This window comes from Lagenorhynchus albirostris, chromosome 15 (assembly GCF_949774975.1).
Source record: "Lagenorhynchus albirostris chromosome 15, mLagAlb1.1, whole genome shotgun sequence".
Taxonomy (NCBI): Eukaryota; Metazoa; Chordata; class Mammalia; order Artiodactyla; family Delphinidae; genus Lagenorhynchus; species Lagenorhynchus albirostris.
In genome coordinates, this window is record NC_083109.1 from 44,403,452 (window position 1) to 44,426,970 (window position 23,519).

The 23,519-nt window shown below is 50.3% G+C and overlaps 2 protein-coding genes and 1 long non-coding RNA gene across 9 annotated transcripts in view; 2 read left to right on the forward strand and 1 right to left on the reverse strand.

Annotated features, from left to right (window-relative positions):
* The window catches only part of NAPB (NSF attachment protein beta), a 40,113-nt gene extending 32,061 nt beyond the window's left edge, over nt 1–8,052 (forward strand). For all 3 annotated transcript variants that reach the window (XM_060123790.1, XM_060123788.1, XM_060123789.1), the window contains 4 exons: nt 2,946–3,050; nt 3,753–3,821; nt 4,156–4,206; nt 5,120–8,052. In XM_060123790.1, the coding sequence (XP_059979773.1) occupies nt 2,946–3,050; nt 3,753–3,821; nt 4,156–4,206; nt 5,120–5,230 (336 nt within the window). In that variant the 3' untranslated portion in view covers nt 5,231–8,052. The remainder of the gene's footprint in view (nt 1–2,945; nt 3,051–3,752; nt 3,822–4,155; nt 4,207–5,119) is intronic.
* Nucleotides 8,053–9,384: 1,332 nt separating this feature from the next.
* Nucleotides 9,385–17,684, reverse strand: GZF1 (GDNF inducible zinc finger protein 1). 2 transcript variants are annotated; one of them, XM_060123807.1, is made up of 6 exons: nt 17,427–17,684; nt 15,099–16,518; nt 13,855–13,949; nt 12,272–12,439; nt 11,680–11,837; nt 9,385–11,358 (listed from the first exon to the last, which is right to left on the reverse strand). In XM_060123807.1, the coding sequence occupies exons 2-6, from the start codon at nt 16,493–16,495 to the stop codon at nt 11,023–11,025; spliced, it is 2,154 nt and encodes a 717-aa protein (XP_059979790.1). In that variant the 5' UTR covers nt 16,496–16,518; nt 17,427–17,684; the 3' UTR covers nt 9,385–11,022. The 2 variants fall into 2 exon arrangements, with proteins under 2 accessions (XP_059979790.1, XP_059979791.1); XM_060123808.1 differs by having other exon boundaries at nt 17,026–17,684.
* Nucleotides 17,685–18,129: 445 nt separating this feature from the next.
* LOC132504942 (uncharacterized) lies at nt 18,130–22,068 on the forward strand. Of its 4 annotated transcripts, none has more exons than XR_009535180.1 (4): nt 18,130–18,387; nt 18,508–18,616; nt 19,362–19,948; nt 21,467–22,068. It is a non-coding gene; the product is annotated as an uncharacterized LOC132504942 (long non-coding RNA). The 4 variants fall into 4 exon arrangements; XR_009535182.1 differs by having other exon boundaries at nt 19,362–19,697; XR_009535181.1 differs by having other exon boundaries at nt 19,442–19,948.
* The last annotated feature ends 1,451 nt before the right edge of the window (nt 22,069–23,519 follow it).

Consider the following 23,519-nt stretch of genomic DNA (forward strand, 5'->3'; position numbering starts at 1 on the left):
TTTGCTTCACAATATTTTGCAGCTCTGTTTGGTGCATACATATTTAGGATTGCTGTGTCTTCTTGTTGGGCTGACCCTTTTATCATTATATAGTGTCCCCCTCTGTCTCTGGTAATTTTCTTTGCTCTGAAGTCTATCTGATACTAATATAGCCTCTCCTGCTTTCTTTTGACTAATGTTTACATGATATATCTTTATGCATCCTTTTTCTTTCAGCCTGCCTATATTGTTATAATTGAAGTGTGTTTGTTGTAAACAGCACAGAGTTAGGTCATATTTTTAATCTACTCTGCCAGTTTCTGTCTTTTAATTGGTATGTTTAGACCATTCACATTTAATGTAATTATTGACGTATTAGAACTGAAGTCTCCCATTTTATTTTTTTGTTTTCTGTTTATCCTCTGTTTTCTGTTTCCTTTTTCCTACCTTCCAGGGGGTTTTTGATTACCTATAGTGTTTTTGGGTGTATCTCTTTAAATAGCTTTTGTAGTGATTGCTATAGGTATTATATTTACATAAAGTATCACAGGCTAATGATGTCATCATTTTTTCAGTTCCAGTGAAATACAGAAATCTTACCTTACTTTCTGTTCCTTTATCCTCCCCCATTCAATATATAACTGTCTTTAATATTTCCTCTACACACTTTTAGAAACACATCAGTCACTGTTACAATTTTTACTTCAATCATCCAACTTAATTTAGAAAACTCAGGAGGAGGAGAAAAGCCCATTGTATTTTCCCATATTTTGCTTAATGTGTTCTTTCTTCCTGATGTTCCAGGATTCCTTCCTGTATTTTGTTCTACTTAGAGAACAACCTTTTGCTATTCTTTTAGGGTAGGTCTGCTGGCTAAACATTCTCTTGGTGTTCCTTCATCTGGGAATGTTTTGATTTCCCCTTCATTCCTAAAGCATATCTTCCCTGGGTGTACAATTCTGGGTTGACAGCTCTTTTCTTTTCAGTGCTTGAAAAATGTGCCCTTACAACCAGCGTGGTTTCTAATGAGAAGTTTGCTCTCATTCAAGCTGTTTTCCCTGTAGGTGAGGTGGTGTTTCTTTCTGCTACTTTCAAAAAGTTTTTCCTTTGTCTTCAGTTTTCAGAAGTTTATGTGGCTTAGCATGGGTATCTTTGCTTTTATGCTGTTTGGATTTCAGTAAACTTCTGGAATCTGTAGGTTTATGTTTGTTTCTTGCCAAATTTAGGAAGTTTTCAGCCGTTATTTCTTCAAGTGCTTTTTTAGCCACTCCCTCTTTTTTCTCCCCTTCTGTGGCTCAGACAGCCCAGATGTTATGCCTTGTTTTATCATCCTATTTGTCCCGATGCTCTGCTCCTCTTTTCTGGGTCTGTCTGCTCTCTGTTGTTCAGACTGAGTAATTTCTAATGTTCTACCATCAGTTCACTGAGTCCTTCCTGTGTTCCATGGGATCTGCTGTTGAACCCATCCACTTTTTATGTCAGTTATTGTGTATTTCAGTTCTGAAGTTTCCACTCATTTCTTCTTTGTATCTTCTGGGGTTTCTTACTGAGAATTTTTCTTCATTGATGTTTTGGTTTTCCTCTGGTCTCAAGCAATTTTCTAATGGCTTGTGGAAGCATTTTAGAAAGGCCCCTTTAAAATCTGTTAGATAAGTCTCACATCTCTGCTATGTGAGAGCTGTTGTTTATTAGTTGTCTTTTTTTTAATTTTATTTTATTTATTTTTTTATACAGCAGGTTCTTATTAGTCATCCATTTTATCCACGTCAGTGTATACATGTCAATCCCAATCTCCCAATTCATCACACCACCACCACCACCCCGCCGCATTCCCCCCTTGGTGTCCATACATTTTTTTCTCTACATCCGTGTCTCAATTTCTGCCCTGAAAACTGGTTCATCTGTACCATTTTTCTAGGTTCCACATATATGCGTTAATATACGATATTTGTTTTTCTAACTTACTTCACTCTGATTAGTTGTCTTTTTTTCATTCAACTTGAGATGTTCCCTTTTCTTGGTATTGCAAGTGAGTTTTAATTAAAAACTGGATTTTCGTACATTGAGTTACAAGACAGGGTCTTGTTTTAACTCCACTCTCAGCTGGTTTTCTTTGGCACTGAAGGGGTGTGGCCTCGCTCCTGCCAGGTGGAGGTAGGGTTCAAGCTCCCCACCTGACCGCCTGGTTACCATCAGGTAAAGGTGAATCCATGCCCGCTGGGAGATGACGGGGCCTCTTTCTCACTGGGAGGAGGTGACGCAGTCCCCACGTGGTCTCCAGTGCCTCTGTGATGGGGGCGCAGGCTGGCTCCTGCTCTGGCCTCCTTGGCAGGAGAGTGGGGCTCTCCCAGGAGGATGGGCGTCTTGTCTTCCTCTTTGGCTTTTGCTGCTGTGAGTGGCGTGGATCAAAGCAGGTGTCATCTAAACATTTTCTGTCTTGCTAGCTGCCCCTCTCCTGGTCCTCTGGCTGGAGAAAGCAGGCTTTCATCTATTCTCTCTCTTTCTTTCGCTGCACCCACCGGCATTTATGGGTTGCTGGCTTTTTCTGTTCCAAGTCAGGGATTTATGCAAGAAAAAGAAAAACCAGGGAACTCCCTGCCATGTTTGCCCTGTGTCCCTGGCTTGTCTGCTCTTCTCTCCACCTTTCAGTCTCCCTATGTTAGTTTCATATAAAAGATCCAGGGCTTTTAGTTGTACTTAGCAGGAGGGACAGAGGACAGCATGTCTGTTCCATCCTCCTGGATGTGGAATTCTGCTGAGTCGTTTTTAACAGGTCAGCACTTTATGTCTTAAATATTGTTTTTTTATCTAGTAACATTTCTGGTACATGGCTTTGGGTTAAAAGAATGGATTTCATAGCTTAACTAACGTAAGATGCAGAGTACTTGCTAAAGAGTAGATGAGGGTCAGCATGCCTAGTGTAGGAGGGCAAACCTTTTCACTCTGACCCCACTTTCTCTGCCTAGATTGGGGCCAACACCATGGATAACCCTTTGTTGAAGTACAGTGCAAAGGATTACTTCTTTAAAGCTGCCCTCTGTCACTTCATAGTGGATGAGCTGAATGCCAAGGTGAGGGGCCCTGCGGTGTGGGTTCTGATGCGCTTCACCCCTAAGCACAGGTGCTCAGCCGTTGTCCGTGGTACCAGCTCGGAGGAAGACTGCTACGTACATGAAAAGCAACATGGAGGGTGATACTCTGACCCTGTCCTGGCTGTACTACCGCAGCTGGAGTGACAGCTGCTGAGGCTCTTCTCTTAAGTGAACACCCCCTGGGGGCCACACTTCCTTCAGTAGTTTTGGTTTAAAGAAATTAGGGGCTGAGGGGAGACAGTAAAAGCAGAGTCGTGTCTTTTTTTTAAACTCAGAAATGGAGTTGGGGTGAGGGTTGGGAGAAAAGCAAAGAGAGAGCTGGAGGTGGAGGCAGGGACAGGGCAGCCTTGGTGTCCTCGGGGTCGGGGTTAGGGCCCCGGGCTCCGGGCAGAGCCTCCTCCAGCGCGTGAAAATAGACGCCTGCTCTGGGAGGTCCGAACATTGGATCTGACTCACGTGGTTTTCCCCACAGCAACCTCATTCGGAAAAACTGGTTTAGAAGTTTATTCTTAACTGAAATTGAAATTCACAATCAGCAGGTTTGATCAACACAGGTTGATTTTGATGTTGAGTCTGATAATTGAGTAGGATGTAAATAAATCGTACTGAAGTTAGTAGAATGTCAAAGCTTCGTTTCCTGGTTCAGTGACTCAGATGTTAACGAGTGGTTTTCTTTCCCAGCTTGCTCTGGAGAAATACGAGGAAATGTTTCCGGCGTTCACTGATTCGAGAGAATGCAAGTTATTGAAAGTAAGTAGGTGGGGCTGGGATACAGTGACGTTTTCCTCCTGTGAATCCGCTCACTGAGCAGCCCCGTGCCTTCCTGCTCTTGCACACTAGGCCTCAGGTGCCATTAGGGCCAGGCGCGCACTGCTCTTAACCTGGCGGGTCAGGCACGTTAGCACAAGGCTGGATCCCTGACTCGGGGTAACTCTTGACTTGTATTTGGAATTTTCCCCAGTTTTGTAAGTCATTTGGCAACATCAGTTAGTGTGATATGAAGGCTATTTTGTATTTAAAGTATCCATTCATAGATGGAACTTTTTAGCCTACCAAACTAATTTTTCTATATTTATGTTCCCAGAAACTTCTAGAAGCTCATGAAGAGCAGAACAGTGAAGCTTACACGGAAGCAGTACGTTCACTTTTGGGATTTAGCATGTTCTCTGAAAGTTTACGTTACAGAAACAACTCCTTTTCATCGTGTAAATGCTGAACATTTATTTGGACATTATTGCACTATACCTACGTTGTGTTTTCCAAAAGGCATGTTTTTAGATCCCACCAGGCTTCACAATCAGACAGTTCTATGAGCTGTGCTGAATTTAGCTGTGAGGCAAATATATCACATAATGTTATGACTTGTTTGGATGTTTTCTAGGGAAAATAATCTGCTCCATAAATAAGTGTCAAGTAAAATCAGTGAAATCTAATCACTTAAATTTAAAACAAAAACAAAGCAATGAGAGTTTGTTATATTCTTGGTCTAAAGTAAATGGGAAAATTATTTTTACATTCATCAATCTCCTGTTTTCCCATCTTTTTCCATCTTACGTTCATAATCAAGTGAATTTCTTAGTGTCCTTCATTCAGTCATTCATCCTGGCTTTGAAGCAATAGTGGGAAGGCGAGGTTTCCCCTTTAACTGTTGCTGCCAAACCCTCTTCATCCTATGCAAGTCCGTTCTTCGATAACTCGTGGAAATGAGTTAAAGGAATTCTGCTTCCACATGTCCCCTTGCTGCAGATGCGTTTGTTTGTGTTGAGTGGATACTGCAGCCACATTGCTTTTCCATGTCCCCTTGTTCTTATGCAGGGTCTCATGTCCTTTGTCACGCTAAATGTGCTCTTCGTCCAGTAGGCTGTTATGGAGCTTTGCCATTGCATGTTAGCATAAGAGCAATAGAAAAAAAGTTTTTAATGAAGAAAGTTGCTTGAATGAATGATTTTAAATGAAGAAAGTTAATGTTTAAGCAGTGTGGGGCAGTGTAGTTCTGTGTTTGATTGTGTTTCCATGGAATGATTCCTGTTCCTCTTCCCTTAAACCAGGTGAAGGAATTTGACTCGATATCCCGCCTGGACCAGTGGCTCACCACCATGCTGCTGCGCATCAAGAAGTCCATCCAGGGGGACGGGGAAGGAGATGGAGACCTCAAGTGAAGCGCTGTGTCTCTGTGGCATGCCGCTGAGTCCTCTGTAGTTTCGTGTTAGGGCCAGTGATCCTTACGGGATGCCCATTCAATGGCTTCATTTTGTTGCACATGAGCCTGATGATGTGTGTGTGTTTAAGCCGCCATGTGTGTCACCGTGCAGTGGATGGGTGGGCGGCTCCTGTGTGTATTGCGAGTGTGACAGGCTGTTCCCCGCTTGTCAGTCCCCAGAGTTTTCCGAGAACTGCTTCCGAATCTTACTCCTGTTATTTTGATACATGCAGAGCTCCTGTTTAATTTTGCCACAATTTTTATGTCCTTTTTCCTGGACTTGAGTACCCAGCCCAGTTCTAATAGATGCTTTGCATGTTCTCCATGAACTTGCACCTGGATGGATTCTCTAAACGTGTGTTTAGTGTAGGATCGTTGTTAGGAGCGCGTTTATGACTTTCCTCGTGAGAAACTATTTATCCTTTTTGTTGTCTTGTGATTCTTTTGATGGTGCTAGTGACCCGTTTCTTTGCTTTCTATATCGTTCCGTAGGTAATGTGCGTGTGAGAATTCAGATCAGCCGGGCCTGCCAGCCGCTTACAGTGGGAGAAGAGGGAGCTTCCTGGCACTGCCTGGTTATGTGTGTGGACGCCTGTGGAGGTGGGCCTGATCTTACATACAAGTGCACACACACATAAGATCTAGAAGACTTGGGCGTTTTCCTTTCCTGCAGATGGCGTCCACTTTTAGTTGGGGCGGGACCCTTGCTTCATCTTCATAGGAAGGTGTTTGAACGGGCACATCCCTTTACTTCTGTGTTCACACACTTCTCCACGCTGAGAGGGTGCCTCGTGTACCCCCTCACATACGTGCTCACCAGGGCTGGGAGGTTACCTCAGTCGGAGCTTGTGTGTCATTAATTTTAATTTTTAATTGTGTGTCATGTTCATTTTATCCATTAATTGGATGTGATGGGCTTGGTAGCCTGAGTACGGTACAGAGGTTTGCTGTGCTGAGTCAGGAAAAGATCCCCAACTAGCTTCTGAGGGGACCTGCGCTTAGCTGATGGAGTTGTTCTAGCTTGTGTGTTTGAATTCTGTCCTATTATTTTGGCTTATATATGTGCTCTGTTGACCTGTGAACTTGATCCCTGCACATTGTTATGTGCTGACATCGTACTTTAGACATGGTCTTGTTTCCTGAGTCTCCTGTGTCCATATTTTTAGGCATAAATGATTTGTTTGATGTGTGTTAATTGCCAGGTAATGACAGTGTTGACAGATAAGTGGAATTTCATGTGCCCTGTCAACGTTAGCTGGTATTTGAATGGTGTTTGCATTTTTGGACGGTCCTCGACTGGGATTGGTAGCTGCTGTTGGGCAGAAATAGAGGGTGTGCCCAGGCTGAGGGCTGAGCGGGGAGGAAGGCTTGGGGATGGGGAACAGGTCCATCTGGGATGAAGCAGAAAGTGGCAGGAAAGGAGGCTAAGAAGGGCCAGCTGGGACCCGGTCATGGAGCAAGCCCTGTGGGCAGCTGTGAGGATTTGGTGGCCGTAGTTGCGGGGTCACTTGTGCAGGCTGGGCTGGTGGAGAGGCAGGGCAGTGATGTCACAGTGTTGGCTGAGGGCAGCAGGAACAGACCAGGAGACGCAGGCGCTCTGACCTTGGGCCCTGGCATCCGATGAGGATTCCTTCCTTCCTTCAGAGGTCTGGGACTCTTAAAAGAAAGCTGGCTGTCAGCTACGGTACATTTGGGATGGAGCCGCTTGGTACTTCTCCACTTCCTGTTGGAACTATGGAAAAACGCTTGGAGAGAAAAGCAGGGTTTTGTTGCTCTACCTAATCCAGTGCCAACCGGCCAGAAGCACTTGGGTGAGAAGAGTGTGGGGCCTGTGTCCTCCGGCTGCAGATCTGTCCCACCTGAGGGGCTGTAACCCTCGCCGCCAGCGTGTGCGCTCTGTCGTTAGTCTGGAAGCTTTGTTCCCACTTGTTAAAGGAACCTGGTCTGACCATGTAAAGTAAAAAGCAAATGATGTCTTTTAAGGCAATTTATTAGCTTTTCATCCTGCACCCCTGACAGAAGACCTGTGGTTTTGAGAAATAGTATTGGCAGCGTTTTGTCACATCAGTTAGAGTTGCTTGTGTTGAAATGAACACTGGGATCAGTGCCTGGGTTAAGATGTTTTTGTTTTTAATATTTCACGTGAAAAAGAGTAAAATATAATTGTAATGGCTAGAGCAGACCTGCCAGCACGTAACAGGAAAATGAGCAGAAAAAAGTCCCATTAACAGTATCCAGACTTTCTCCCTTGAAGTGTTCCGTCAAAGTGGGCAGTGCTGTGACTCAGAGCCCGGGTCAGGTTTCCAGGACTTACAGATCGTTATTTATGAACAAAGTATAATGACTATTTATGTTACAGTCCTTGTGTTTTAGCAGATCGTGTTTAGTTCATTGTCAGAATGAGTTAAAATTTCTTACAGGAAAGCTTTGCTTTTTGTGGCAACGTTTTTATAGCTTATGTGAATTCCTTTTTTATTTAATGATTTGAAAACAGTATTCTTGCAGTAGTGACCGTGTGTGATGATGTCCCTGTAAACCTTTATTGTTTCCTCTGATACTGTGCATTTAAGATGCCCAGAGGCAACCCCCGTGGCTTTCTCAGGGCCTGTGGCACGCAGCCTGCCTCCCGGGGCCCCAGCCTGGCGCGGCCTCTCCTCCCCCGCGCTTTCGGGGAGGTTGTATTATGAGAACTCATCCTGTGATGATAAATCCACCTTCGCAAAGAGCCTGTGTGTTTCATGTGAACCTGTACAGTAAATAAAGTCGAAGTTGTGAACGGTATGGTGAGTTTCCTGGTTGGTTTGCACAGGTCGGGAGTGGCTTCCTGTCCTGGAAGGTGTCCCCCGGGGTTCAGGGCAGTGGGCAGCAGCCGTCCGGGCTCTGCAGGCTCCCCGTTCCCATCCCTCCTGCTGCCTGGTCAGGGATCTCACTGGCAGGCTTGAAGGAGGAGTGGCCCCTAGGAGACCTCAGAGCGGGAGGCCGGGGGCCCGAAGCCCCATCTCCCTTGGTGGAGCTACGTTGACTTGGTGCTGTCAGCGGGCCTTGTTCAGGTCCCTCAAAGATCATTTGAGGCAAATTCAAAATGAATGGTCGAACAGGCCGTCCCATCTAGGAATTCTGCCAGGTTGTTGATATTCAGGGTTACTTTCTCATTCAAATGTCTCTTCTGTTTCCTAACAGAAGCTCCCGTGGTGGGTTTTGCCAGCCTCGGTGAGGGTCCCAGAGGCCCGTGCAAACTGGTGGAGGGAAGTGGGCAGTTCCCGGGGCTCAGCTGGGGGGTGACGGATGTGCCAGGCGGCCCTGTGCCCGCATCCATCTGCCCGTCTTGGTGCCTGTGGACAAATGGACTTTCGCCTGAAACAATGTTACTTAGAGTGACAGGAACACCATCAAGTTCAGTTAAGGGGACAGGCACTTGCTTGGTCTCAAAAAATGTCCCTGCTCTGGCAAGATACACAACAGGTAAGAATTAAATGATAACTTGCACTCAAATTGGTCAGTTTAGATGATCACCTTTGGCAAAACCACATTTCTGTGAAGATCACCTTTAATAAAGGTTTTACCCCCACCACTTGGCCAATTTTGTTTTCAAACTGTACAACAAATTTTGGTTAAAAGCAGAGGCAGGGGAGCTTTGGAGTCTGGGCTGAGAGCGTCTCCCACACGATGGTTGGAAGGCGTGAAATCGCCGCCTTGGTGTGGCCTGACCTAATCGTCTGGGGCTGACAGTCACGTGGCAACAGAGCACCTGGATGGGGAGAAACGAAGACACCCCACAAATCCCCGAGGTGAGATGCATCTTCGGCAGGGTTTGGGGCGGCAGCCCTCTTGTCCCCTCCCGGGAAGCAGAGAAGTGACCGTAGATGGAGGAGCCTCTGAGGCACAGAGTCACCGTGGCTGCAATGAGGCTGGGCCCCTCCCCGCCGCCTGGCACCAGCTACCGAGGCCGAGCGCATGCGGGGCCAGGCCTGTCCTGTGTCAGGAACACACGTGCAGTGCACGGAGGTGGAGAGACTCCAAGAACCAGGGAATTAAGCTACCTGTATGAATCAGGTATCTTATTTCTGTAGAACCTAAATTCTAATAATGGAAATAAACTTAGACTTGCGAAACTATTTTTACAAAACGTTTATTAACACATTAAAGTTTTCTGTCGAATTTCTAAAGAAACAAATTCAAGACAAAAATTATTCCGATAGGTAACAAAATAATCTATTATTTAAATTTCTTCTCATTAAGATGACTTTACCCCAAGAAACAGTTCCTTAGCCGGGCAGGTTCATTCTCCTTTCGAGAGTAAATTGTGTGTGAGAGTCACTGTTTTGTTCTGTGAACACAAGTGGGTCACGCTGTCACAGCTGGAGGTGGAATCAGTACTGCCACCTGCAGCCCGTGTCAGCACCTGGGACGCCTTCGACACCTTCGGCACCTTCGGTGTTGACGTCACCGTCTCATGGGGAAGAAAGTGTCCTCGGTCTTTTTCTGGCATTTCGTGCAGCTGTGTCTTCTTCCCGGACTTGCATAAAGTACCCTTCCTCTTAGAAAACGAGGAAACAGCAAGTGTAATAAATTAAATGTAAGAAAAAGAGCAACTAGTGACAATTCCCCTTCTCTTTTTACCTGGGTCACGTGTGAGTCAAAGCACTGTGCGCACGGCGACCCGCCCTCACCACTGGATCAAGAACCAGGCTGGGTTAAGGCCAGCGGAATTACCAAAGGCCAGCATGAGACAGAGGTGCATTTAAAACAAGGTTGGCGGTTCCATGGTCCACTCTTAAGGCTAATCAAAGAGGAGTGTACGGAGGCTTTTGGTCCCTTTTGCTAAATTCACTCATGCTCCCGGGGGAACGTGTGCGCCAGTGACTTGCCTGTGTCAGCGTCTTGACATGTTAATGAGAAATGCTGGGTTTCTGAAAATCACAGAAATTGTCAAAAGAACCTAGCAAAACTACTAGTATTCTGTGTTCTTAGATTGGCTACCACCACCTCAGTGCTACTCGTGGATAAAATAACTACACTATGTTTCAAGTGTTCTCAAGCCCCTGGCTTAATTTTTCACACCTCTTTGCAAAAACTACTATGCTGTTTTCTGCTAGTCTTTGGTAGGACAGCTTTTTAAAATTGGATTTTTAGAAATGAAACCTGTAGCCACATCTCAGGTCATTTTATGACAGACTTCCTAGTTGCATGTGTGCCGTGAGCAGCTACTTTACAAGTGTTCAGTTTAGTGCCTACAAACAGGGGGGCAGAGGGGGACAAGTGCAGTCATCTGTCTCTTTAGCCCCATTCCAGTGTCCCAGAGCACCTGACTGGCTTCAACAGGAAAGAAACAGCTGAAAATAAATATATGGTCCCAGTTTTACTTCAGGTTGGTAGAAAAATAGCTTTAAAGTATCAGAAATAAACTTCCACGAAGAAGCTGAGCAGTAACCCCAGCCTCAGGAATGTCAAGGTCATCAAGCATTAGGATAATTCCACCAGAATTAGGTGAGGTTATGTTAACTGCCTTGTTTGCTGATGAAGTGTGGCTGAGACCATGCAGATCAGGATTTCTAAGGGAAAGCATGAGAAATGGTTTGATAGAGACGTGCAAGTTAGCAGAAATTCAAGAAACTGCGGAAGCCATCCTTGCCCACTTCTTTGCCCACAGTTCTTCTTGACCCCTGACGAACGCTCGCGTCCAGCCCTTATGCGTGCAGGTGCAAGGCTGGGACCGCGGGGCAGGTGACCCCGTGCTCTAGTCCGTGTGAGTCAGAGAGTGGAGCTGTGTGGGCCCGCGTCCGTTTGCGGCGTCAGCTCGCTAAGCTCGTTGATGGTGGTGGCCAGCAGCGTGTCCTGGGACCCCACAGGGCCGTCCGACTTACAGGCCGGGTCCGCAGGACTGTCATCGTGCACGGCAGGCATGCTGCCCTGCACAGTGGCCAGGTTGTGAAAATGGCCATTTTCTGCGAAAGACAGCAATTTATCAGAGAGTTTGGATGGCGTGTACTCTTCATCGGGCTGCTCAGTCTTGGGCCCATCGCCATCCTTGGGAGAGCTGTCCACGATGACGAGGAAAGACTTCCATGGAGTTGTCTTATCATGGATCTGCGGACCAAACGCAGAACAGAAAGGTCACCCACTGTGTCCCTAACCAGGATCTGCAGAGCCCCCAATTCACAGCCACTCGTTACCAAGTACAACAGCCTTCTCCAACCGTCAGACACGTGTCTGCCACCGTGGTCCCTGCCAGAAAGAACTCAGCATGCCCCGGGCCCTGCTTCACCCCCGCCTTGGCCGCCCTCGCTGCAGGGGAGGGAGAGCCCCGCCTTCCCCTGGGACCCCCTTACAGACTGAGGGCCTCAGGGAAGGGGGGCGGGTGGCTCTGCTGTCCGGCAGCTGTCCGTGGGGGCCAGCCTGGCCGCTCACCGAGGTGTGCCGCCGGAGCGTGGACTTGTCGGTGAATGTCCGCCCGCACGCATTGCACATGAATGGCTTCTCCCCCGTGTGGATCCGATGGTGGCGCTGGAGCGCGTTGAGCTGCGTGAACTGCTTGCCACACTGGTCACAACAGTAGGGCCGCTCCCCTGGGAGGGAAGGGACGGAGGACACGAGAGCTACCGGCTGCTCTGGGCCGCCCGGCATCCCGAGCTGCCATGGGGAGGGCGACACGGGCACGAGCAGCCGACCGTGCAGGAGCCCCAGGGGTCCGTGGCCTCACCCACAGCTTTCCAGTCGTAAGTGACCCTGCGCGGGTGTGAGTGTTCACCAGCACGTGCAGATCATCACCCCTAATTCTAATCTCAAGGTGTTCAAGGGTTCACACGTCCACATCCATGTTCACACATTCACACCTTTCCAGTTTGTCAGAGCCAGAAACTAGACACTCAAAAAATGTTTAAATGCTATTAGGACGCACGACTTAAAGCCAAATTCCAAATAATTTTCCAGAAAATCTAAAACCTTCAGGATATTTTCTTGCCACACTGACCTCCCTTCTCTGGCAACATTCCAGCCATACCTGTGTGGACTTTGATATGCTGGTAAAGCGAATTCCGCTGAGCAAAAGTCCTGAAACAAACTTCACATTTAAAGGGTTTGGACCCAGTGTGGATCCTGTTGTGATGTTTTAAATACTCCTTGGAAGCGAAACTCTTGCCACACGTTTCACACATGAAAGGCCTCTCACCTACATGAAGACATGAGACACGAAGTTAGAAGAGACACGGGCGCTAGAACACGCGGAGTATGGGGTCCACCCTCCCAAGTGCCCTGGCAGGCAGCGCGTTCTTTTCTAGTTAAAACTGTCATAAAATATCTCTTTGTGTCCAGTGCTTGCTACCTGCTGAAAGCTGGTGTAAAATGTCCCTGGAAATCTCAGGAAAGATCCCAGTAGATGAGAATTAAAGAGCGCATTCAGCCAGCTCACGTTTTGGAAATTCAGTCATCCCAAACAAGAAAAACAGTTCGCCAACTGGTCTGGTGGAACAGCTGGACTTTTTCACAGGGCTTCTGTGGGTCTCTATCAGAACAGAAGCCCCTCTTGAAGGGAGAGGAGTGTGCGGTGGACACACGGGGCTGTCCTGGAGCAGCTCCCAGCCGCCGGGGGTGGGGTCAGGGCAAGGAGGGCGTCCACCCTTCACGCTGTGCAGTTGGGGCCCTGAGGGCCCACAAACCAGACTTCTCTGTCAGGCGTGCCCCAATTTCTCAAACATCAAAACAAAACTACTGGCTTTAATAAAATCCAAATATGTTAGCATGTTCATCAAATGACCGATTCTAACTTAATCCTTCGGGGTGGCCTGACCTCCCCCGACCCCAGTCTTCCATCAGACACCAATTCTGCTCATTTTAGTCTATTAATTCATGTCATTAAGTGGCTCATCTATCTCACCATTTGAACTTGAGGCTCATAGGACAGTCAAAGAAGTAAACATTTTTAAATGGGAGCAGAACTGGGTTAGCGTGATAAGCCCAGTACCCGACAGCTAGACTCCACACGCCCCAGGGCTCTGAACCCCAGGAGCACTGCACAAAATCAGAATAAAGAGCTTAAATGTTCTCCCTCACCTGATGAAATCGTACCACAGAAGTTCTGAAAACCTCATGATTCCCCCACCTTAACACAGCACGTAACTACTTTTATTTCTGCAGGTTTTCAATAAAGCTGGGATTCACTGTATGCTCAGTTGTGCATTTGTCAAGTCAACAGCCAAACACAGGTGTTTTTCGTAATATTCAGAGACCTTAGTCAGAAAGGCCTGGGACGGGACAGGGTGGATTTACCCATTTACTGAACCACTTCCCTGGGGTTGGACAGTCAGGTTTCTTCTAATGCTCTGTTCCTAGAGATGGCAAGAAGCGGGATAACAGCATACAGCTTTTCCCATACTCTGAGCAATTTCTTTCAGGTCATGGCCACAAGCACACAGCCCTGGAGGCAGCGGGCGGATTTTACTCATTTACTTATGCTCACTCACGAGACGGAAGAGCGTGTCAGGGCTTTAACCTAAACCACTTGGCAGATGCCAACTTCTAAATGAAGAAGACTGCAGTTTTCCTCCTACAGCCAGGAAGGACATTCAATCACGATGGAGTATTTACCTGTGTGACACCTTTTATGATAAATCAGCATGTGGTTCTGAGTGAATCTTGCACCACATTCATCACAGACAAAAGGTTTTTCCCCTGTGTGAATTCTGAAAGCACAACATTCAGAGGGTAACTCAGGATGTGTCAAAGCTCACTCTGCATTACCATCTCCTCCCTCACCTGGGGAGACGCTTTGCTCCAGGAGCCCGAATGCGAAGGACTGAAAGGCGGCGAGGCCCAGGACTCTCACCCCCAAATCAGTCTCTGCCCGAGTCAAGACCGCCACATCCCCGCCAGACGCCGAGTCCCCCCGCGTGCTGCCCCCAGGTGCAGGCACAGGCTGTGCCTCTGCAGGCTGTTTGCAACACCAAACAGCACCGTGTGGTATTTATAAAGCTCCCTCATTGAGAACAGTCACCCCCAGACACCTTAGGAACCATGGCTGACAAAAGTACCCCGTGATCAAAATGTTTACCATCCTTTCCTAGTTTGACGTAACAGTCTAGAAAGAACTGTTATCAACACACGAAGCCAGCCGGTCCCTGGGGTGCATGCGTAAGCACTGCACTTCAGGGCGAGGATGGAGTGGCTGTCACCATGTTTACTGAGCCTTTCCTGAGCCGGGCTATAAATGACAATAAAAGGACAAGAAACACCCAGCTCCCACCCCTGGACTGGCCCAGGATGATGGCAGATCTAGGGGAGAGTAGAAAACTGCTCTGTCTGGATTTCAAGCATAAGTACTGAGCACTGCAAGGGAATTTATTTAAAAACTGAATGTCACCCACCTACACTTCAAAAATCAGTAACTGGAGTCCCTGTCCGTCCTAATCCTGGAGCTTAGATTGGCGACAGGCACTCTCCAAGCCCAAAGAAGTGTCGCCCTGCTGAGGTCTTCAGTGGGACTCGCCACCCAGCCGGTCACAGGACTGAGTCCCAAATGAAGGGTCAGGAAGGGGGACGGGGTCGTTGGCCCCACTTGGCAAGGGTGGCAGGAGGCCTCAGCACCAGGAGCGGGAGAGGCCCCCGCGCCTGAGCGGGAGGCGCGGGTCCCCATCAGCCGGGCCCGCGCCCAGAGAGCGCCATGCCCGCATCTCTGCCTCGAGAGAACCCAGAGGCTCAACACAGCCCCCGACTTTGAGAGGGAGCAAACTGAAAAGTGACCCATCCCGCGAGGCAGCCACACCACCGGCTGCCTCCTGCACGCCCCCCACGTCTCCACGTGCGTTCTGGGGTTCGAGGCGGCCCGTGCCTACCTCAGGTGGGTCTTGAGGGCCGAGGGCTGCGAGAAGGTGGCCGGGCACTCGGTGCAGCCGTAGGGCTTGTGGCCCGTGTGCGTGCGCTCGTGCAGCCGCAGCGCCGTTTTGGAGCTCAGGCCCTTGCCGCACTGCTGGCACTGGTGCCGCTCGCCGCCGCCCTCGTGCACCTGCACCACGTGCCGCTTCACGTCCTTCTTCCTCTTGAACTTCTTGCCGCACAACTCGCACGGGAAGTGGCGCTCGCTGCTGTGCACGTGGCGCTGGTGGCCCTTCAGGTTGCAGCGGTTGGCAAAGGTCTGGCCGCAGGTGTCGCAGCGGTGGACCACCTCGGTGGCCACGCCGTGGTGGTGCCGCACGTGCTTCAGGAAGCTCTTCTCGTACAGAAAGGCCTTCTCGCAGCGCGTGCACCGGAAGCTGCTCCTCCGCCTCCCCGCGCCCTCCTCCCCCTCCTCGTCCTCATCCTCGTCCTCGTCCTCCTCCCCCTGCCCCTGCCCCGCCTTCGGCAGCACTGCTTCCGCCTCGGCCCCAGCCCCGCCGTCCTCCTCGTCTTTCGTGACTGTGACCAGCTCCTTCACCGTTCCCCCGGCGTCTGGGCTGGGCTCACGGGGGCCCCCACGGTCCCCAGCGTCCTGCTCGGCACTCTTCTGCTGCTCTCGGAGTCGTCGAGTGTACTTCTTTTTAGGGATTTCCACGAACACCTTCCTCCCAGCCAGCCTCCCGCTAGCCCTTCTGAGCTTGGGGTAGGGGGACTTAGCGATCTCTTTTCTCTTGTCTGGCTTCTCCCTGGACTTTCTCGAGGGCAGATCTGGCAACAGGCTGTTGCCGATTCTTGCTGCTGGGGGATCCAAGGAACCCGCGACGCCGTTGGCCAGAGGGCTGTCCGCAGCCACACCTGCCCGAGCATCAGGGGAGACAGCAGCAGAGACCTGGGAGCCACTGCTCCCTTCTGCCTCCTGAGACTCCGAGAAATTCTGCAACTCCAAAAGTACCGACTCTAACATCTGTTTCTTCAACTGGAAACAAGTTTCAGATAAGTCCAAACATTTCAGCTTTTCTGCCATTTCCAGCATTCGCTGCACCCGATCTTCCTCCACCTGGACCTTTGCAGTGTAGACAAACTCAAGAAAAGAAGCGAAGTCAGCCACCTGCACTTCGTCTAAGTAGACGTTAGTCCTCGAGCCGTCCGCAGTCTTCTCGTTAAGAAACACCTCCTTAAAAAACTTGCTGGTGGCTGCCAGCACCGCCTTGTGGGCCATGAATTCCTCCCGGACGCCCTGGTACTCCACGCTGACAGTCACGTCGCACAGGTGACCCAGCAGCCGGAGCTGGTGCATTTCATGCAGAAGGTTAAGCGGGGAGGACTTGGATTCCAGCAGAACTGCACCACTCTCCATGTTTCTTCTTCCCAGGAACAGCTCTGAAAACAAACCAAGAATTATTCATGCATGAGCAACCTCTGAAGTAGAAGGATTAAAAATTATGAGGATTATATCAGTTCTTTAGAGGATATAAGCTGATTAACGACCTAAACCTAACTTTTCTCATGTACAGATTCAAGTCACGCATCACTTCTTAGCATTTTTCTGAAGCCCTGATGCACCTTCATGAGATATTTGCATGAAAACAGACTAAGACTGCCCTAAAGATAAAGTGATGACTAATGAAATACATTAAAGCAGTTAATTGGCTTCTCTAGGTCATTTTGTAATTTACATACAGACCCAGACCCCCAAACTAACAGAATTTATAGCAACAATAAATAACGTCTACTACTTTGATCAGGAAACCAAATAAAACAAAATATAATACATGGCGGCCACGGATGAGAGCAAACCTTGTCTACCTTTGAAAACAACCAACTAAACTACTTTATATGAAGAAAATTTCATGGAAAGTAGCCCACAATTCACAGTCATTCTCCAACCTCGTTAAGTCCCTCCTACTGGAGTCACCGTCACTGCAGCGAAGCGATGCGGGGCACTGCGCCGGGGGCACAGCTGCGCTACGCCGAGCAGGGCCCTCAACACCTCCGAGCCGCAGTGGCTCCCGTGCTGGAGGCTGACAGGCCGTCATGAGGGCTGCAGCCGCGCCGGCCGTCCCGGCGACCCTCGAGCAGGCGTCACGGGGGAGGCCCTGACAAGGTCACAGGGCGGCCGGGCCGGACTCGGGCCTCCCCGCGCACCACCTTCCCGCCGCCAAGCCCGGACCGCCCGGGGATCCGTCCTCCCGGACCCGGCGCGGACGCTCCCCCCGGCGCACCCGCCTTTAGCTCCCGCATCTGCCGCCCGCCTCCAGGCTCGGCCGGGTCCCTGAGGCCGGCCTCACCTGCCCGGTCCAGCTCCTCAGCGCCCGCCGGTCGGCGGGGCAATGGCCGCAGGTGGCTGCTTCTGCCCTCGCCCGCCGACAGCTAGGCCAGCCCCGACTCCCCGGCGGCCTCCCGGCCCGCGCGTGGCCCCTGAGCCCGACTCGGAACCCAGGCCTAGCGCCCTCTTCCTCGCGGGCCGCGCACACACCGCCCGGCCGCGGCCGCCGCCGAGCTTCCGAGGACTAGGCCCCGGAACGGACAGCCTGCCCGACGGATGGGGAGGCGGGGCGCGGCGCCGGCGAAGGCGACGCCGATTGGCCGCGGTGGGCCTGGCCCCGTCCCTCGCGGGTAGGGGAGGACCTGCGCATGCACGTCCCACTGCGGAGGCCATTCGGGGAAGTTACGTGATCCGACACACGCTGCCGTCGTACGCCTGGCCGGCTGCGCAGGATTGCGTCACCCACCGCGAACCACGGTCTGCGCCTGCGCAGAGCACTGTGCCGGCGGCTCTGCGCTTCTCGTTACGCGGAGGGGGCAGGGCCGGCCCACCCCGAAAGTCACGTGATCTGCGGGGCACGCACACCGTCTCTCGTGGGTCCCGCCCCGGCTCCAGCCCTTGGGCTGTACAGCAGGTGGGCGGGTCGCCGGATTGGGTGGAGCCCCTGGAGGAGCGGGGCGGAGAGAGAGGGCAGGGAGGTGGAGGGGCGGGGCGGCGGAGGAGGTTGCGGGAGGAGGTTGCAGGAGAGGGCGCGGCTCGGGGAGAGGGCTCGGCGCCTCCACGTGCCGCAAGAAGCGGTTGTTGGATACCCAGCGGCGCCTTGCAGAGTCGGCGGCTGTGTTCGTTCTGGGCACGCGGCAGGCGGGCAGGCAGTCAGGAGCGGAACCGGAGGCCGTCTGTCCTCCGAGAGCCTCCGAGCCTCGGGCTCCGGCCGCCGCTCCCGGGTGTGTGCAAGCCGTCGGCCGTTCGCCGGCGACCCCAGGGTACGGGCCCTCGCGTCCCAGAGGCTTCACGTCGCTACTCCGAGCCTCCGTTTGTCCTCATTTCTCCCAAACGCCCAGCGGACCCTGGGCCGATCTCTCATCCGGTGTCTTCTGGTTCAGGTTATGCAGTGTAGACAACGTCCAGAAATGAGACAGATCCTCTGCGCAGTCATCTGGAACAGCGGTCCCCAACCCTTTTGGCACCAGGGACCGGTTTCGTGGAAGACAGGTTTTTTTGGTGGTGGGGGGGTGACGGTTCAGGCAGTAACGTGAGCGATGGGGAGCTGCATATGAAGCTTTGCCCGCCGCTCACCTCTTGCTGTGCGGCCAGGTTCCTAACAGGCCGTGGACCGGTAGTGGTCCACGGCCCAGGGGTTAGGGACCCCTGATCTAGAACAACTCCTCTCTTACTGTCTCAGTCATAGCCTGTAAAGCATCTGCCTGAAGCGGCTGGAATACAGTGTGGACACGGGGAGCAGGGCCGGGGTGAGAGGGTCCAGGCAAGAAGGTCTCGGACAGCAGCCTCTTTTCAATGCTGTCAGGGGGGAAGGAAAGGGAGCATTTGAAAATAACTGTACTTACCATCCTTCAGCGTCTGTGTTTAGGGCTATAAGCGCTTCCACAGAGTGGGAGGCCTTGCCCTGATGGACCCAGCTTCACTGGTAGAAGGAGCCCGGGGCCAGGAAGCCTGGAGGCCGCGTGGCAGAAGATGGTGCTCAGCTTGCCTGGGCCTGGCTCCTCCTCGATGCAGGGCACATGCCACCCGCCCTCCCTGCCACCTATGGTGATACCTGGCACTGTGCCCACCTGACCTCCCTGGGTGTAGTCAGCACACAAGCCAGACCTTGGGGAAGTGGGTCGGCCGCTATTCACAGTGGAGCCCAAACAGGACAGAGCAGTTCTGCCATCTTTCCCGCCCTACTTTCTAGCTTCTGGTTTGTACAAACGCATACAATCTCTACTTTCTGCTGCAGCTAAAAAACACGGCAGGACTCTGCTGGTTCCAGAACAGCCCTGCCCTCCTCACACACCTATGGGCTCTTCCTACCTCCAGATGCACCCAGAAGTGGATCCTGCTGTCACTCCCCATCTCAGGAGGATTTCCAGAAGCCATCTCAGTTCCTGGAGGCTGGGCTCAGCCCCAGGTGCACACGCTGAATTTAGTCTTTCTCCAGCCTACGACTCTCCTGCCCTCCCGCACTTGGGGCCCCGACTTCCTCCTGCAAAAGGATCTCCTCCCTGCAACTTCCCCCAAACTGGTCCCAAGTCTCAGGATAATAAGAACAGAATGTGCTTGATGGTTACAGAAGGTGGGTCACTACTACCCACCCCCAGTTACTAGTATTAGTCACTTCTCACAAAACTCTGTGTGTGTGGGGGGGGTAGTATTACTACCCCCATTATACAGATGAGGAGACTGAGGCACAGGGAGCTTAGCCAACTTACCCAAGATCACACAGAGAGCAAGACAGAGCCAGGGTACAAGCTCCACAGCTCAGCTCTGCGCAGACCACATGCCTCCCCAGCTACAGCAAAATAGAGCTGTCTCCTGTCAGATCAGGTAAACGTCAAAAGGGAACTAGAGAGGGTGTGATTAAATAGCATCCTAGAAAATTCCATGTCTGGTTTGCATGAGTGCAAAAGTGAACACCGAGAAGTTGTGGTTTCTAAGATGCTGGGGGGACATGGGAGGACTTCTCACAAAAGCCCAGGGATCTATGGGCTTCCCTGGTGGCGCAGTGGTTGAGAGTCCGCCTGCTGATGCAGGGGACACGGGTTCATGCCCCAGTCTGGGAAGATCCCACATGCCGTGGAGCGGCTGGGCCCGTGAGCCATGGCCACTGAGCCTGCGCGTCCAGAGCCTGTGCTCCGCGATGGGAGAGGCCACAACAGTGAGAGGCCCGCGTACCGCATAAAAAAAAAAAAAAAAAGCCCAGGGATCTAGGCCTACTGCCTGCCTGGCCGCATCACTTCCATCTCTCACCTCCAAGCTCTCCGGGGCCCGGGCCTGGGCACGGGTCTGCCAGTGGTCGCTATGAATACTGGTGTACAAGTATCTGAGTCCCTGCTTTCATTTCTTTTGGATATGTATCTAGAAGTAAAATTGCTGGATCGTATGGTAATTCTTTGTTTACCATATCTGTTTTCCATGGCAGCTGCACCATTTTCCATTCCCACCAGCAGTGCACAAGTGTTCCAACTTCTCCACATCCTCACAGATGGACTGAAACAATTTTAAGCAAGGGATTTTTACACATACAGTATCTTTAGCATGATATTTATTAAAACCCTAAATAGTTTCAAAAAATAGCCCTCAGTCTTCAGGATGTGAGCCCAAATAAAATGTCTCCTCTAAGAAAAGCCTATATGATAATTCATGATAGGAGATGGGAAACATGAACAAATAGCAGCTTATTTTTGGAAAAAGTTCAGATTCCATTAAAACATATATATTTAAAAGATACATGTATCTGGGTTTCCCTGGTGGCTCAGTGGTTGAGAGTCCGCCTGCCGATGCAGGGGACACAGGTTCATGCCCTGGTCTGGGAAGATCCCACATGCCGCGGAGCGGCTGGGCCCGTGAGCCATGGCTGCTGAGCCTGCGCGTCTGGAGCCTGTGCTCCGCAGCGGGAGAGGCCACAACAGTGAGAGGCCCATGTACCGCAAAAACAAAACAAAAAAACCATATATCCTCTTATCATGAGCATCACATTTGGATAAACTTAATCTGGCCACAAATGCTTTGAAATCAACTTTGCTTCAACACAGAATGTCAAAATAGGTGATGCACCACTTTTTATAGGACAATTTCATATAAAACGTAACACCACTGCAGTCTTACTTTGTCACTAACAAGGATCCTAAGTGTTTAAAAGAGCACACGAAGTATTTAGAATGTGCTAGAAGTCCAAGTAGATGTAGAAGCAGCATATGTGGAAAAGAGCAGCCAGGATTCTGTGTTCTGCCCAAGTTAGTTAGCGTTCAGTGCTGAAAGGACTTCTTTATTTAGGGTCATAATAGCTTTAGTGATTGACCAAGTGAAGAAACTGGATATGATTATTTTAAGTTTTATCTTCAGTTCCCTTTAGAAATGCTACCTGATCAGGTTCCAAGGTAGGAAGTACATCAGGCTATTCAAAGAAGCTTTGGAAAACAAGAAAAAAAACACCAACCGCCCAATGCAAAACTAACAAAGAACAAAGACAACTCACATACGTGTACACATGGCAGAGACAAGAGAATACTATAAAAAGCAATGATAAACCAATGAATACAACAAATAGACCCGAAGTTAAACATAACCTGTGATGTTGCAGAAGTTTGCATGGGAAATGCAGTCTCAGGAGCAGTTGGAATAGATGTTTATCTCCAAGTAACGCCTTGTAGCCATCCTGAGGAAGTGGAGTGAACAACTTTCAGGTAATTATGTTAGTGAAAATTTGGAAACCATCTACTCGCCCAAAAGGAGACAACTGAATAATTTATAATATATCCATGCACATTTTAAGAAATGTTTAATGGAACTTGTGGTAATCATTCCACAATGTATATGTTTATCAAATCATCATGTACACTTTAAAGATGGACAATTTGTCAATTATACTTAAAGCTGGAAAAATGTTGAATTGTTTGATGCAATGCTCACTATATTATAATGAATAAAGAAGGTACGCTATTTTACCCAGGAAATGATCTGATTAAGCAAATCTATAGAACCAGACCGGAAGGAACTCGCCACATCAAATTCTAAACTGCCCAGGGAGGGGCGGAGAAGCTGTGCCACGCCCACCCGACGCTGAGGAGGGGCGGGGCTGGGGCCTCAGATTCCGAGGCACTCACCGCCCACTGGCTGTCATAATCTCAGATTGTCACAGTCAATCTTCCGATTGGTCCTGGGCCGTCGCCTGATGATGATGTTAGCCGCCTTGCGTGCGCGCGGAAGCGCGCCTTAGTGGCCGGCGGATGCACGGAGGCAGCTCCTACGTACAGGCCTCGGGCTGGTGGTCGCACGATTTGGGTGGGTCAGCCCGGCATTCCCTCCAACCCTCTGGGCGGCGTCGCGGCGGCAGGGCGGGCGAGGTTTTCTTGCGCGGTCTCGGCTGTGCGGTGCACTGCGAGGTCAGGTTCCGGTGGGTCAGGCCAAGCGTATTAGGGCAGCTGGGGCTCCATCAAGAGTCTGAGTTCGGGCACGTCTTCACCTGCCTTCAATTTGGGCAAAATATCCGGACTTTACACTAACTTCTTACAAGCCTAGGTGGTGATTTTTAAATGTTTAAAAACATCCATTTTTGCGAGAACTCAGGATATTTCAAAGCAGCGTCTACTTGGAGACTTCACTGGTCAGGTCAGGCACAGGTTGGCCACTCTGTGGGGGAAAAGGCCACTCCTCGAGGTGCCCACAACTTGAATACCCCTTACTTCTGGCAGCGAAAACAGAGTCCTGATTCTTAAGTGAGCTTTTAATTTAAAAAACAAGATGGGCGCACTGTATAAAAAATGAAGTCCAAGGACATGCGGCAGCAAATGCCTTGTCTCCACGTTAAAACCTAGAACCCAATCCCTAAGGGCAGCTGTCCTTACGTTTTTGCCAATCCTTCCAGAAGGTCCGTGCAAACAGAGCAAGCCTATATGGAATCTTTAAAAAAAAAAAAACAAAAAAAACACAAAGCAGTTTCCTCATCTGTAAAATGAGGTTGAAAATGGTGCGAAGTACCTTGAGCAGTTCTTGGGATGTTGTTCTCGCTGCCTGTGACAACTGTTGTCAGTATTCCACAAAGTGTTTGAACTTGGTTTTCTGACTACCAAAGAAACTCAGAGATTGTTTCATATTCGTATCACGGACAGGTCTGCCTCTTCTTTTCAAGCCCCCTTCTGAGGGGCTGCGAGCCCCTGCTGTGCTGAAGTGCAGGCCTGAATGCTAGCTTTTAATGATCTTTCTTTGCGCTATAGAAGGCCCTGGTTCTGAAAATCTGAATAAAACCACAACAGGCTCGTGTGTTTGAGGTTGGCTGGGGGAGTGTTTGAGGGAGGGGACACCTGGGGGGAGGGGAGGGCCCAGTTGCCTTGGCTGGGCCTGCAGGAGAGGAGCGCAAGAAGAGCTGCAGCAGGCGTGCACACACACATACGTGCAC

What these genes read in the sequence shown, in the direction of transcription:
- GZF1 (XM_060123807.1), bottom strand. Translation starts at nt 16,495, where the DNA reads ATGGAGAGTGGTGCAGTTCTGCTGGAATCCAAGTCCTCCCCGCTTAAC. An exon ending in GCCCTCAAGACCCACCTGAG is followed by an intron (nt 13,950 to 15,098) that starts GTAGGCACGGGC and finishes TTGTGCTTTCAG; the next exon opens with AATTCACACAGGGGAAAAAC. An exon ending in GCATATCAAAGTCCACACAG is followed by an intron (nt 11,838 to 12,271) that starts GTATGGCTGGAA and finishes CTTCCCTCCCAG; the next exon opens with GGGAGCGGCCCTACTGTTGT.